A 16,366-nucleotide genomic window follows, 5' to 3' on the forward strand; every position below is an offset into this window, starting at 1 on the left:
ATGCCTTGTGTCATGGCGCTTTTTGGCCATAGATGCCCTTGCGCCATAAAAATCCATAATCATCATCATCATCATCATCATCATGATGTTCCTCTCGCAGTGATGTACCTTTTAAGGAATTTTAGCTTTTTTCACGGAGTTTTACAACTAAACGTCATTTAAAAGGGAACTTTAGGAGCCAAAATTTTCAAGCTTTTTTTTTTTTTTGCCATCCCGATAAATTTTTTAAAACTGCTTTAGGGGAAAAAGGCCAGAAATTAGAATTTTGGGGTCTGTTTAAGGGAATTTTTGTTTGCGGAATAGAATAACATTGCCCTCTCAATTCTTTCGGACTGGGCCTGTGTGAGGTACAGCCCCTATCAAAAGTACATAGCCCAAGGGGTTTGCTTCTAAGCTGTTTAGCAGGGCTGCCTAGCACATTCCAAAGCTTGGGAGGATTGATAACTCAAAACCATTCCTCTTTTGAGAGATTGCGGTCACTGTGGATGCACAACGAGGCATCCAGCAGGCCTCACAAGTAGACCCCTCGGGCCGTATAGTTTTGACCGGGGGTGTACATGTTTTGTTACTGCACTAACCGTCAAACTTGAGCCGAGGACAACACCGTTTAATTTTTGTTAGTGAAAATCGACTGCCTGACTCTTCCTGGCTATTCTGCTCTTGTATGGCACTGAAAGAAGCATTTGTTGCCGATAAAAGTGTATTTATAAATGGAGCTTTTTTTTCTCCGAGTGGACCGGCAACGTCAGAAAGGACTTCATGGTTGCCATTTGCAAGTGAATGGTGGTGTAGCTGTAGCCAGCCTCAGAGAACCACGTAAAAATATTAGCTGCTGCTTAACTACTGCTGAACCTGGTTAGAGAGCGAAAGCTGTGGTGCAGTATTGGGTAAGCAGATGCGGCATTGAGTGTGTTCCACACACTGGATAGGCAGCGCGCCTACCCTGCCACCCTGGCATGTGGCGGTTAAATTAATGGTTGTTTGCGAGAGTTTGATCACCCAGTGAACGCTGCTGCCTATTGCTGCAATGCCCCGTATCAGAGTCTAGAACATTGTCATCACCAATGCCAATGAACACAATGAACGCCGACAGTCTATAGAAACTGAGGTAAGTGCTTGGCTTCAGCGATGGTGGCGGATGAGTGACGTCATAGCTGTAGTGTGGTTGCTCCTCGGTTCAAGGTCGAACTTGGGCACACAGCAAAGAAGTTACGGAAGAGAGTAGAAAAGCTTTCACTTTAAAAATGGCTCTGTCATTATGCTTTTCGCATTATATGCACACGACCAGCACAGGTTTGTGATTTGTGCAATGAAATGAAGAGGCTCCGCCAACACCTGTGTGGGATGCACTAGGACGGTTGCTCACTACCGGCGGCATCATCGGTTGCGAAACTGTGATGACATGGTCATGTGATACATTACACCAACGACCCCACTCATGCCACGAGTAATACCGGTGACGCATTCGCTGAAAAAAAAAAAAAGTGCAATTCTGCCGCCCTTGTTCTGTAGCTGGGCAGCATGTAGATTTATATTCAGATTATCTCCCAAGAGATGACAGTACTGAACAATGTACCTGAACCAACCTGCCCAAACTGGAACCAAAGCTGTCTCGAGCAGAAGTTCCGAGCGAAATTTCCTCACGGACATAAAAAATGTGAGATGCTACACGGAGGCCAGGAGCTCTCTGCCTGCCTGAAAGGCCACAGCATGCGTCAGGGAAGTTGGTTGTATCAACCAGCTTGAATTGAAGCTTGGAGAATTGCATTCTAGGCCACACAAGATGTCCAAAAGTGCGTGCATAGACTGGAAAAGAAAAAAGAAAATCCCCCAGCTTGATAAACTTTCTGATTCAAAAGCATATTTTCTAGGGGTACTAGTACTTGCTATTTGATCAGATTCGCACCACATTTTCATTATTCAAACCTCTTAAACGTTCAGAAATCACGAATTCCTTCTTTATTAAACTTGGGATGAAACACTGTGACATTCCCAAATGGTAGTATCTTGCACTTGTCACTAAAATTAACTTGCTCTTCATGAAATTGACTGTCAGCATGTGGTAAAAGCCTGCACACAGTAACTCTAGGCCTTCCATAAAATCAACGATCATCATCATCATCATCACATCTCATTTCCATTGTGGGATACATGTACATACATAAATATCAGCATTACAGATGGAGGTCCCGAAGTAAACACTGTACGAATAAGCTACGGAGGGGAGTAGCAAAGCTTTCGCTTTAATAATATTCCGGCATCACCGTAGCTTGTGAAAAACAGCTGGTGGTGGTGACACATGTAGTTAATTTTTTTACGCTTTGCAATTTTGAAAACTTGATTTTCTGTGAGAGTAGCCTGTTAGTGATTGGAACGTGATAATCTGTCGATACTGGCCAACTTCAGTCTGTTCTCCTGGTACGAGTACTGTCGTATACCATTTTCCCATGCCAAGAGTGTGGGTGCCATCATTGCTTCTAGTTTTTTCTGCTGATTTCTGAGGCTACACCGCACTGCCATTCACTTTGAGCCGGTGACCATGGGGTCCGTTTCATCACCAACGTCGGAGATTTAAATTTCGAGTGACTGGAAAAAAAAAAACCTTACATTATTAAGTTAAATTTTTTCAGCACAAATGTGCCTTTTGCTGCTGAACGAAAATGGGATGCAGTTGTCCTCCTCAGTGTCCTTGTGAAGAGCAGGCCGCGCTCAGCTTATCTCCTTCCATCTTACTGCTGCAGGACCAGCAGTGGAACGCAGCCTGAGCCTGCTGCGAGCCATGTTGGAGGTGCTGTGGCAAGCGGAGAGCCAAGGCAAGCAGATGGCGGCCGCAGGGCTGGCTCCACTGTGGCCCTTGCTGCTCGAGCGTCTGCCTCCTAGCCTGCAAGGTAATGCTGCCAGCGCGGTCAGCATGTTTGCATGGAGAAATTAAACAAATGATTCGCGAATGTGATATCATATGAAGAGTGTTAGCTAAGTTGTTTCCACCTGTGCTTTTGGCAAATTTGGATACCAACATGTACGCCACGAAACGACGACTCATTTGGCGCCACCCACATCCTTCCGCGACTGCTGGTTGGCCCGCTACGGCCCTCCGAAGGTCGCCCCCTATTACGTTTTCCAGGAACAAAGGTCATTGGTACAAATCCCTCACACTCACCAGGCTTCAGCCCAACTGAAAACTTGGTAGCCGAATTGAGCCAATTCGTGTGCCACCACTTCGAGCCCTCTTTGCCAAGCGGGTGGGCCACAAGTGGCACTAGTCTCGGTACCCGCTCAGACGGTACAAATATGACGGAACACCAGTATAGGGTGTAATCCGGCTGCTGCGCCGGCCCGACAACTGCGTTCACATGGTGGGGTGTCACATTTTGGCGACCTGGAGTGATCCGGCTAGGATCACATGATTTAGCCACCATCATGAAGTCTGAGACCGGACGGAGAAACTCGCATGAAATGAGCAAATGTAAGTAGTAAGAGCTGACGTTCTTAAAATATAGCATGCAGGTGCACAGGCTCTCAGAAAAAGCCCAAATTCAATTAACACACTCACTGTGGCAGCGATTTTCAGAGTCCTAATCACTATGCGTCTAGTGGGCCACTCTTAAAATTTTCTTGGGTGCCCCAGATATGGGTCACGCCACTGGTGAAACCAGCTTTTTTGAGCCGCCAATAGATGGCAGCAGTGATCTTGCATGGATTAAAGTGATTCGCCTCAGATTTCGAATTTCATTTAGTAGGAGTGAGGTCAGAGCAGAAAGATGCACCATGTAAATTTTAATGAGCATTCAAGGGTTCCTCTTTATAAAACGTAATGCAAAACCACGAGTAATGAGTAGAACATTTCTTATTCATTGGAGTTGTGGACAGTGATGAATGTTGTAACAGAAAACGTTGAGCATCAAATTCTCAAAAAATGGTTTCGCAGGGTTAATGGCATCCGACTGAAAAATAAAGACAGCTCTGAGAAGACGTAAAAAAAAAAGATCTGCTTTCTTATTTTGATCGAGCTGCGCGAAGCACGTAGAAGCGTAAAGAAATACAGTTAAACATGGACGTAACGAAGTTTCAAACACCCGGAAAATGTTTGTTGTATGGAGGTGTATTGGCGAACTCGCCCGGGATGCATTTATTTCACTGAAAAGAATCAAGTGGGTTTACTTTGTTGTTTGTTGATGGGGGACGGCACTGCTGAATGCTCGCAAAACGTCAAGACAAGTAAAGCTGCTTCGTCATTGTCCAGCAATCCCGTAACGTGGCGCAAGACGCCAGTGAAATCCAGCATTTCCTTTGTAGAAGGCATAGCACATGGTTAATCCACCTCTTAAGAATCTTCATCGTCACAGGGACATCGGACATTTTCCACCAGCGGCTGATCTGGGATATTGCCTTGCGCATCATTACAAAGAAGAAAACACGCACCCAAAAGTTAGTATACCCCTGTAAATAGGGAGCAAAAAGACTAGGCAATCAGTGGGGCGAGTTCGTTATTTCAATATTGCCTCCCACAGCCACTTGGTTTCATAGAGGTCACAGATACATAGTCTTCTATGGGACTGGCTGCGGGGAATGAAAAAAACTTCAAAAAATCATTGACTTCATTGTATGGAGGTTCGTTACAGGTATAGGTTTAAGTGTATACAGTACACTCCAAACAAACTAGTTCTTTTCGTTGGGGTGAAGTTCTTATGATGTTGTGCCGCCATTGTTTTGCTGGTTGTCGCATTGTGTCATTGCTGTGCAAACTGCAAGTGGCAGGCAAATGCAGGCAATGTAAAGATTTAAAAAGTGAAGAAATAAACAAAACGAGCTTTTGTTTTTGTTGTTGACGTGGTGTCTATGTCAAGGGGCATTCCTGCACGCGATAATCAGCGAGAAGAGAAAAGCCAGCTGCAAATACACTCCGAATAAAAGGGTGCTGGTTGGGGGGGAAACGGTGGTGAAGATGTAATAAATTTGTTGCTTTTAGAAGATATAGGGGATTTATTCATGGTTTCTTTTTATGGGCTCCTTGAACTTGAACTATCCTGCTGTTTTTTTCACGTGACTTGGCATTTGTTGCTGCACAGTTTGCATATGTGACATGACGCACTGGTGACGCACGATGCGGTGAACATGTTAAGGGGAGATGCAGGGATCAAATCGCAAAAAACTCGAAAAAAATTTGATATTAGAAAACATCAGGTTGGATATCTATAAGGTCTGTTTAATTATTCCCCTAAAATTCTCACCGAAACGAGCCCAGAAGTGACTTAGAAATGTTTTTGTGACTGTAGATAGCAGAAAACTGGCTGAAACCTCCGTAAAAATGCCAGTTTACTCGGGTGTTTTTTGACTTTGCTGCCCAGTTTTGCAGAAGACATAACCTTGCCGTGTTTTCGCAGATTTTCATGCGGTTTGTCACATTGTGTTCCTTGAAAAATGTTTTATGTAGTGACGCTCTTAAATTATTGAACTATTTTCTCATTTTTTCACTGTTGCTAATGTGCCGTGATGATAATGAGTGCATCATGTAGGCGTTGATATAACATTTTTTGTAGATAAAAGAACGAACCTGCTAAAAATAACTGGACAATGTCACTGCATCAACTATTCCTATGGGTAAAAAACTGCAATGTGCTACCATGTTTTGTTGTTCGATCCTTGCAGCGGTGGTTTGCATTTCGGTGCAGGCAAAACACTAGAGGCCTGTGTTACTTTAAAGAACCTCAGGTGGTCGAAATTGGCTGTAGCCCTCCACAACGACATTCCTCATAGCCAAAGCTACTTTGGGACATTAAATACCATAAACCAAGCATGTTTTGTGTCATGCCAGGCTTTCTGCAAGTTTGTTATAGCAATGAAGCATCTAAAAATTGAAATGTCAAAACTACTTATGACATTTCAGTGAAATTTTGAATTTGAGAATTCAGTAGAAATCCCAGTAAGCATGCCAAATTTTATTGCTCTACACCAAAAACAAGAAATTGCTGGGGGCTTAACGTAATTACCGAGTGGACGTGCAAAATCAGGTGTTCATTGTTCAATTGCAGGGAACCCTTAAGTTCCACCTTAAGGGTATGACACAATATGGTTAGTGGGTTAACGCCCATATGTGCAGAACTGGTCATTCTCTATTTAACTTTCATAGAAAGAACATGCATAAGTATGGTTCCAAGATTCTTGGTCGGTGTTGGTGAATGTATGAGTTTTAAAACTAATAAAAACTTTCACCCCTGACCTCCATGCCCCCCTTAAGGGGTGACTGTCTGTGTAGGGGAACAGCCTTGTGATTAGTAAAAATAAAGTGGGTAGAAAAAAAAGGCGGATGTTGAGGCATATACATGCACTGAGGTGATCGGGGAGACCTAAAAGTGCTTCAAGGGGCGCAGTGGTTCCAAGGCATCTTGTTAGAGAATCCATGCCCTACTCTGAGCCATTCATCACACCTCGTGATATTTCGCATTGACGTTAGCTGTGCTGTCGGGCCAGAATCAAATGTGAACACTGCATGCAAACAACACAGACCAGAACAAAAATACGATTGAGGTTTTGCTGAGTGTCCTTTTAATTGTGCTCTGACAGTGGCATCTCTTGAGGGTGTCTGCAGCAATAGCTTCAGTCCTCAATCTCAAAAGGAGCTTTTCACCACCACCGAGGGCATTTTTCACGAATAGGAGTACATGACAGCATCCGCCTAGTGTACAGGAGGTGCATGGTTCGATGCACAGTGCTGCTGGGTGCCCATTGGTTATCCAATGGGTCAGCTTTCCCGTGGCCTGCTGTCCTTTCTCTTTGGGGTGAAACATACGGAAAAATTGTGCCATAACGGAATTTTTCACAGTATCTCGCAGTCATCTGTTGTGACAGAACTTGCACTGATGCAACGACAGGCAGCAGCACAAAACATCACTACAAGGTTCTTGTTGCGTAAACTAGACTTTCTGTCGGTGTGATAAGATTACCTACTGGAATATGCTAATAAGAATGTCTGTTGTCACATTGTTATAGTATCCTGGTAGGTAACTTTGTCGGTAGGTAAAAATGTCTGTTGTATACTGCAGCGATGGCCTAGTGGTTTGAGCACCTGCCTCGCATGTGTGCCTGGTGCCATAAAAAAAAAAAATTCACAATCAAGAATGTCTGTTGTGACAGCAGAAAAATTTCTTGTGTTTTCCCAACACATCTGCACCATTTCAATGAGGTTGTCATCAAAAAGGGATTCCCCATGTGCAGGTGGCAGCGATGACCCCGTGCTGGGCTTGCTGGAGTGTGCAGTGCGTATACTGACCACCCAACTGGGGGCCGACAAGGTGGAGCGCCTGCTGGTCATGGTGGAGCAGCGGGTGTCCCAGGACCACGAGGAGGGCAAGGTTGCCGGCATGGAGTGGCTCATGGCCGTGCTGCATTCTGTGGTGCGGGAGCGCAGCCTCACCAAGTTCGTGCCTGTCGTGATCCGTCTGTGCCTCGACCAGATCCAGCCGCGCCTTGTTCAGGTCAGGCCCTCACTTGCACTACAGTAGAGCCTTGGTCCACAATCTGGGAGGGTCTGCTACTTGGATGTGTGTCCACTTCAGCCTGTACAGATTGGTCGGGGCTCCGTATTCAGGGGTGATAGCTGCATCTTCTTGGCTGAAAGAGCATTTGCCATCGCATCAGCGATTGTAGTGCAAGAACGGATTTTTTTTTTTTAATTTGCGCTAATTATTACTACTCCCGTTACTATGGGCAATTTTATTTGTGGACAGTTTCCCCGGGGACCAAGGTTTTTCACTTAATTTGCGACTCGGATGACATGAATAAGCGATACGAATGTTTCTACGGATTCAATGAGATTTATGTCAAGATTCTACTGTATACGGCATCCACAAGTGTGGCTTCTCAGTAGGGAATGTTCAAAATTCCTCAAGTGCGCTTTCCTACATAGGAGTGCTTCTCAAAACAAGATGGCTGACCATGCATTTCCAGCTGAAACAAAGCAAGAAGGACTAGTTTTTTGTTTGATTCTTCCAAAATACATTTCTGACGGTCTATACACACACCCTTTGTGCCTGTCCTGTAGCACTCGCAAGTTTTTTATAGAGAAGTCAGCCACCTTTTGTTTGGCAACATAGTTATGAGGAAAAGCGGACTTGTGGAATTTCGAATATCCCCCTATTACGTCTTGCACCGTTTCTAGGAGTGTTTCACAACACTGTTGGTGTGATATGCGGTATGCACATGGGCTTTGAGGCATACCATGACAGGGGGCTCCGGATTAATTCTTACCACCTGGGGTTCTTTAACGTGCACTGACATCGTGCAGCACATAAGTACTTTCACATTTTGCCTCCAAAAGCTGCTGCTGTGGCCAGGATTCCATCCCTTTACTTTAGGCTCGGCAACTGAACACCAAAGCCACTGAGCCACTGCAGTGATGGCAGCATACATTCGATTCCGGATGTATCAAATTAGTGTTTATCTCCAACAGTCGGAGCATCCCTTTGAAAATCCCGTGCCAAAGTATAGTCCTGTTGTTCACGTTTATCAAACTCTCATTCACCGGAACATTCAGTACGTAAAACGGCGCAATCACGTTTCATGCGTGCATCCTGCCTGGCTGCGTGACCTCAGGCTTCAGGTGAAAATGGGGTGTGCTTGAGGCTAGCCCTCGGTCTCTCAAACTCGCTCTCCATGCGGCATTGCTGTCTTGCGGAAGAGGCAACATTCGGTGCACAGCTTGTCGTGCGGTGAAGCCAGCCTCGCTTGGCGTGCTTCGCTGCCAAAGGCGGTGCGGAAACCAGCTGTACCTTAATTTTAGTGAGAGATTATAGCACTGAACTGGTAACAAGATTAGACCTCTTGCGATGGATGGTGGCTGGTTCCGAAGCACCGTTGGCTGTGGCAGTTGTGCATTGCAGCATCACTGCATTAACACACAAAGTGCTTGCGTGTGTCTTGCCTTTCCTACATCCTGTTTCCTGCTCTGTTTTCGTCATACCCTGAGGGTACGCAGCTGGAATTTTTGCTGTTCTTGTGCAGTGTTCTGGCCTGACGCCTGTGCTGGGGCCGAGGCTGCTCGATCTGCTGGCTCGGAGCGTGGCTTACCACTGGCGCTATTTCTTCCCCGGCGGAGTGGTGGCCCCCGAGCAGCTGAGCAACCCGCACGAGTTTGGCCGCATCCTGTCCGTCTTTGGCTGGTTCCTGCACCTGCCCGAGCCAGACATCGTTCGCCAGAGTGTGAACTCCCTGCTCCTTTTCAACGTCCGGCACCGCGTTTTTCAAAAGGTTTGTCAGACATATATTCCTCCCCCCCCCCCCCCCCTTCTTTGACAACGCAAAAAAAGTGATCAAGGGAGTGGGGAGCCTCGGAGTGCTTAGTAAACGCTTCGTATAAGCTTGTTTTCCTAGCTACAAGCATCACCTGTGTGCAGTGTTCTCAGTTTTTATTGTGTATCGTACGAATTTTTCAATCCTTTCAGCCTCAAGGAACCTCAATGGCTTTCGAAAGGCGTTAAGGAGCCTCGATCCCTTCTTTCCTAACATGCATGCAGACGCACAGCCCCTCAAAAAGTGCCCAAGTGAGTGGCTAAATGGGGAAGCAGTCTCCTACAAGCAGCTTGAGTCCGACACGTTCGGAAGTGTGTAAAAGCAAAGGTTGAGGCTTGCATGGATCTAACTACAGTCAAACCCATAACGGACTTGGATAGAGCAAATTGTGCTTTTAATTGAACACTCAAAAGTTCTTCTAGCATTATGCATGTAAAATATAATTTCGGTAATGAACTAAACATTGGATATATGGAACTCTGAGCACCTGCGTCGGCCATAAAATGCTCGCCAACATGCTGCTGCGCTGGCTTCAGGTAGTCGCATAGTCTGACCAGCCGACCATGATTTCTAGCTTTGGGGGCTAGTGCAGGGCACATCAATCTCTACAATTTGAGTTTGGGACATGGCTCCCGTGCCCAATTTGTCAGGCTGCGGTCAGCTGTCTCTGACTACTGCTGTAACCTTTTGCAAATACTGAACAGCTGCATACAAATACAGTTACGTAAAACCACCTCCTTACCAAAGTCGTCAAGTGTCCAGTATTTTTATTGCAGCAGCATGCCAAGTTACTGAAACCCATGGCACCCATGGCCTTACTAGGGGTTCATTAACATGGTCACCACAGCCAGGATTAGATTTTGTGACCTCATGGTTAGCTGCTGAACACTATAACCACTGAGCCCACACGGTGGGTATAATGAGAAGTAATTGCTCATTAGCATCCACCCAAGCGCAGCGATATAGTTTCTTTTTCTTCAGTTGTGAAATTTCTGTGACAGCTGCATAACTTTCCTTTTTGAAACTGCGTTTAAATGGAAGCTAAAAAGTAATTACTCCCTTGTTGTGAATTTTCTCCACCCTGGGGAGTTCCCCTTAAACTCATTTGCTGCACTTCCCACCAGGCGGCCTTCCGAGAGGGCATGCTGGCACAATTTGTGGAGGCTGCGCTGAGGTGCCTCGTGTCATCGCCAGTGCGTGACCTGCTCAAGGACGAGTTTCAGAGCCTGCTCTTTGCCCTGGCGGAGGTGGATTTCAAAGATTTCTATGGTCGGCTGCTGCCTTCACTGGTTCCCCCCGAGGAACTCAACTCGCTCAAATGGGAGAACGACTCTTTTGGCTTCAGGCGGGAGATGGAGTGCCTCGTGAGCAACCTGCGACGAGCGACTGGCTGAGACCGGGTGCGTATGTCTCGGGCAGCCTTGTTTGTGGACCATGTGAGAGCCGTTGAGGGTATCATGAATGGCTGTCTGCTTGAATGCAGCGAGCAAGCAGTGGTTTCATTCCAGCTAGCTATTTTCATCACGTTTGCTCTGAAAGAGTACAGTCGCCCCCGTAGGGGCGTCTGCAACATGCAGGTGATGGTGAATCGTGGCACCATGGTTTCCCAAGTGCATGTGAGCTTGGCCCACCCATGTCTAGCCATGCGTGACATTTGACTGTGTCTGGGGGGGGGGGGTTCGAGCCAATGCCAAGTGCTATGCCGAAAGGGCTGCTCTAACTTAAAAAGCCCATTTTAAAAAATTGCAGAACATCTTAGCTGAAACACCCGGTACGTGAAGCATGTGGAGGACAGCTTATGATTAACCACAACTTAACCGGAATTACACAATTGTTGGTCAACTCGAATGTAAGTCGACCCTATATCGCATGAAGGGGGGGGGTGCACAGAATAGTGATTATCTCTCATCAGCCTGAAACCTAGTTGTAGTTAATGGTCAGCGGGACCTCAGTTCCGATAGTGACCATGTGACCATGTCAGTCAAGCCCACACCGATCTTAATCTGTGTTTATTCATTGCAGGTGGGACCAGCTCAAGTTGCAGGCTGGATCAGCCGTAGCAAAGATCCACTCCTGTGATGAAGCCGTGTGACAGGTGTAACAAGGGGATAATTTGTGCTCAGTGACGTCGCCAGCACTCGTCGGGTCACAAACTAGTGATGCCCTTATTATTGCAAACACCACGGGCGTGATATGATGTGCAGTATGGATGTGCACATGCGCACTTGTCATATGGAAGAAAGATGTGTGTATTTGATGTTTGGATCAAGATTATCCTGCTGCAGCAGTGTCCGAAAAATGGAATTGAGAAGCTGGTAAGATACTTAGTACTTGAGAAATGTGAAGAAACTTGGTTTGCATGTACATAAGTGTTTACCACGATCTTCCACCATGCCAACATTTTTATTGTTACGAGTGTTATATAGCACCGTGGTAATAAAGCTATGACGGTTTTATAACGCAGTATTCACGTCATTTCACGAGCTTTATGGCAAGAATTACTACTGACTTTAATGTGCAGAAGCGCTTGTAATCGTTTTGATTCTGGCGCAGTGCAGTGCCTACAACTGAAGTGAGAGGAGTTTTTGTAATGTTTATGGTGTGGCCAACTTTTGGCAGTGTTATACACACAATGCATTACCATTCTTGTTCATTGTGGTCCAGAGCTGATATTTTAGAATTACACAGAATAACTGATGTGCTCAGGTTACTGGAAGAAAGTTTGCATTTCTGTGTTTTCATGTGTGCTTAGTAATGTTGATGAGTGTTGTTTAGCTTCCTCTAATATATGCAGTTGGCAGCAAAACTCTGTGGGATGTGTGTGCTGTGGAATAAAATCACTGCAGCACTTCCTAACAAATCATTCATCTTATATTGATATCAGCAGTTGGAGCATGCACATTGGCTTGTGTGACTGCTCCAAAATTTTTTTTTTTTTCTGCACACCCACATTCAGAAGACTTTTTCTGCGGACAGTACGCATCTTATTTACTTGCTTCGACAGGTACCATGTATTGGTACTTGTTGAACTACCAATACATTGTGTAGGTACCGGCAAGTACGTACCAAGCCTGCTCTTGCACTTTGACCATAGCCATCGCAGGCTTTTTCTTGTAACTGGTATCACTTTATTCTTTCTTGCGGAAGCAACCCATGGAGACATCCTATGAAATCAGTGCTTCCTGGAGAGCTGCTTCATATCTATTGATACGCAGTTATTTATTAAGAGTGAATTTGCTAGCCACATCGTGTAATGGTATTTTATTTCCTTTTTTTCTTTTCTGCTTCACTTGCCAACTTCTGACAGTGTTTGTATGAAGATCATGCTGTACTGTTTCCTCTGCATTTAGGTTTTTTTACTTATTGCTCTCAATCTATTTTGTTTGCCCATATGAACATTTTTTACAGTTGAAAATGTGTAAATGTATATCATAAATGATCTAGTCTCCCCAAGATTGTGTACCGAGTCTTTATTTACTTTTTTGTTAAGTTTGCACCAGTTATCCCATGATGCGTAATGGCTGACTCACCAGGAATAGGTATGTGATTTCTATTTTATAAATTGTTACCGCAGCTGTGGACTAGTGGTTTGAGCATTTGCCTCATATAGTATAAGAGGTACGGGGTTCAGTTCCCAGTGCCGGGGGTGGGGGTTATTGATGAAACAATTGGTACAAGCTTTCCCCTGGCCTTGTGCGTGGCTTCTATACGGTGAAATTCTTGTGAAATAGGTCTTTGGTCTCACCTTAAATAGATGAAAACGCCTTTTGCCAAGGTGCCATTTGGCCACAGATGCCCTTGTGCTTTGAAAATGCATCATCCATTTATAAGTGCAGCAAACATATCTGCTGTCTTGAGTACATCTGGCTCTGAAATACAAATTGATGGTCTATTGTGTTCACATGACACCCTGTTCCAAAAACACGAAATGTTATCTGTTTGGAAAGGTCAGAATGTAAAAGTGTATATTACATGCTTGCAAACGACGCGAATAGCCGGTTAATGGAGTTAAAACACGAATGCCAAAATCTGCGTAATCTACTTCAGCTTGGGGGGATTCCCCATAACTTTTGACTAACGCTTCCAACTTCGATCCCCAGGTCAGGAGTTCTTTTTCAACCATGAAGTTTCTATGGAAGCTGTATAGCTTTTCTTTGTAGCCATATGGCTGCACTTTAGTGCATATAAACGAGCAATTACTCCTTTATTACTAAGTGTAGTCATGTCTGAGTGCCCTGTGAATTCATTTGCTCTTACAGTTAGAAGATTGAAGACGCAATGAGCTGCTACATTTGCCTGTCAGTAAGTGCAGGAGCAGGTGCCAGCAGGGCAGCAGGTGCCTGCTAGCAGATGTAACACTTAGGAGAGCAGAAAGTTGGGCGAGTTGGTTGAAATGTCCTCGTTTTTCCGCGCCAACTTCTTCAGTAGCAGATGTAAGGCAGTCGACCACAGTGTCGCGATATTATGCCAATGCCAATGGCCGGAAGTCTTCTACTCCACTCTTGGGTTGTATCCGACTGTAGATGCCTGCTACCTGCCTACTTCAAGCTTGTCTTTTTGTTAGGGTGGGGATGCAAAGGTGTATCATGAGAAATTGGCTTTGATCTCATCATTTTTCTTAGTTTCATCTTTAATGTTTGGTATACCACTTCATCAAGCCAGGAATGTGCAGTATGAACCATTCCAGGTTTATAAGTTGTTAATGTTAATGGCTAAACAAGTAAATTTGGAGTGTTATAGGCACAGAAATATATGTAGGATGGGGATCCGTCGGAAAAGATTAATCTGTTTATGAGTGATGTACTGAAAGGGGTGCAACATGAGTGTATCAAAAATTCCACCATTTGCTGTACTCTGCAAATGAAATGGATGATGATACCTGGTAGATACTGTGTGCGTGCGCGCGTGTCTGTGTAGCAACAAGAGGGAGAGATATGTGGCTATGCTGTTGCATTTTCTGTTGCACTTATCGATTCCGTCGCCCCTGCGAAGTGCTCCTTGTCGCTGTAAAATATTGTGGCGAAGTGCATATACAAATATTTGGAAACATGCAGGTTGATAACCTTCATGTGAGCATGTACACAGCAAGTAATGTGTAGCATGTACTGAGGTATCCAGTACACAGGGTGTCCAGGCTAACTTTAGCCAAGGGTTAAAAAAGAAGATATTTAAGGTAGGCCAGGGAAACCATTTACATACACCTACCAACCGGCTTGCGCATCATAGGCAATTTTTTGTTTTGCAATTCATTAATTCGCAATTAAGATAATTTTTCTAATTGCGTAAATATCGACTTTAGACAGCAAATGTGAATAGCAAACTTGGACAGCACCTTCTGAAAACCCAATTCCATTTGTTTGCGATAACGAAAACCTCACGAGTATCTTTTATCCGAGCTCCAAAGAAAGCCCGCGAAATACAAAAAAAAAATACACATGCACATCCGCGTGCCACGATTGTGCTGCTCTCAATCCTGGCTTGAGTGAACGAAATCAGCTGCTGGCATGGCGGTGCCACCGCCGACATATCGTCCTGCCGGAGCAATGGGGTCGTCGCGCCATGCCAGCTGCTGATTTCGTTAATTACTAAATTAATCGCAATATAAAAAATTGCCTAGATGCGCAAGCCGGCTGGTAGCTGCATGTGAGTGGTTTCCCTGGCCTACCTAATTAAATATCTTATTTTTTAACCCTTGGCTAAAGTTAGCCTGGACACCCTGTATATTTGTGTGACAATGCAGACAAAGCTTGGTGAAAGGATGGAAGAGGTTTAGGGTGGAGTAATAAGGTGAGGGAGGTTGCAGGATCTGGTTGCTTCTGGAATATGATACATATGCGTGGCTGCTGAAAGGGTACATATGGGCATATCGCAAATTGCTTTTCCATGCACTTATGTTTTTGCAGTATTGCTGCCCAAACAGCCACTGATCCGGCGCTGCTACTTTCGAATGCCGTCGAACTGTTCGAAAGTTTTTGTCTCGGGCATAATGAGTAGCGGCTATCTTTTGGAGGTTGAAACTTCGCTCATCTCTCGGGTCTAGCAGGTGCTATCGCGCAGCGGTGGTGTGGTTTCAGTGAGTGGCGTGTGTTTCCAAAGAAATGCAAACAATTATGGGAAATATGTCTGCTATATGTACTTCCCATTCCAAGTTCCAGTTTTCTTCCACGTATTTCCTGCTTCATACCAGCCACCATACATGCTGACATATCGTTTGTTAATAAGCATTTCTTTCCTCATGAGTGGCATGGACAGGATGTGTCACCACAGGCTGTGGACAGGAAGCGTGGACAGAGCTTGTCCTCGTGAACTGTTGATCATCCAGTAAGAGTTTGATTATGATTTGTAATGATTTAATGGAAAGTTTAAATGACTGAATTACTAAATAAAATAAAGCAATCAATTTCGCTAATTACTCGAAAAATGGCGAAGTCTGGAAAAATGAGTCGTACGCTGAAATGTTAGTATATGCCGGCGTAGGCTGTTGCTGTAGCCGGTTTCGGGCGCGTACGTTTGAACGAGCTCATTGCATCGATCATTATATATTCCTTTTTTTTTTTTTGCTGCACCGCGAAGTGCTATGAGACCTGTACAGTGGATTAGATGGTTCCTCACACCGTGCAGAGGCTCTCAGTGAGCTTGCAAACGACCCATACATGCCACTACGCGCAACGTTACTAGAAGCCCGTTCTAGTAAAATTGACTACGCGATCCGTGCGTCTCGACACATCCATGCTAATAAAAAGCCTCGTCTCAGTTTTTATTTTGGTTGCACTGCAGCTCGCATTTCGCGTGAGAACACGTCACGAAACAGTATTGTCGACGTCTGATACCAAGACATCAATCACGACGAAGCAAGCAAGCAGGGTGGAGAAAATTGAAAACGAAAGTAGCGCTAGCAGACGATTTTCCCATGATTCTTTGCGTTGACTCCAAATCAACTGAACTTGTTCCTTAAAGCAGTTAATGCACAGTGAACTAGAGTTACTGTTTTCTCATGGGTTGCCAAAAACTATTAGGTATTTTTATATCTAGTCAGTATTGGTGACATGTGCGGTTAATTGCTGTCGCATTCTATTAA

The 16,366-nt window shown here is 44.9% G+C and overlaps 1 protein-coding gene across 5 annotated transcripts in view; it reads left to right on the top strand.

Moving 5' to 3' along the window:
• Positions 1 to 11,747, top strand: part of ebo (exportin ellipsoid body open) — a 44,512-nt gene extending 32,765 nt beyond the window's left edge. For all 5 annotated transcript variants that reach the window (XM_077634395.1, XM_077634394.1, XM_077634396.1 and 2 more), the window contains exons 15-19: positions 2,742 to 2,888; positions 7,216 to 7,475; positions 9,001 to 9,246; positions 10,413 to 10,688; positions 11,311 to 11,747. In XM_077634395.1, coding sequence (XP_077490521.1) covers positions 2,742 to 2,888; positions 7,216 to 7,475; positions 9,001 to 9,246; positions 10,413 to 10,682 — 923 coding nt within the window. In that variant the 3' untranslated portion in view covers positions 10,683 to 10,688; positions 11,311 to 11,747. The remainder of the gene's footprint in view (positions 1 to 2,741; positions 2,889 to 7,215; positions 7,476 to 9,000; positions 9,247 to 10,412; positions 10,689 to 11,310) is intronic.
• Positions 11,748 to 16,366: the final 4,619 nt, after the last annotated feature.

This window comes from Amblyomma americanum, chromosome 8, assembly GCF_052857255.1.
Source record: "Amblyomma americanum isolate KBUSLIRL-KWMA chromosome 8, ASM5285725v1, whole genome shotgun sequence".
NCBI classification, from domain to species: Eukaryota; Metazoa; Arthropoda; class Arachnida; order Ixodida; family Ixodidae; genus Amblyomma; species Amblyomma americanum.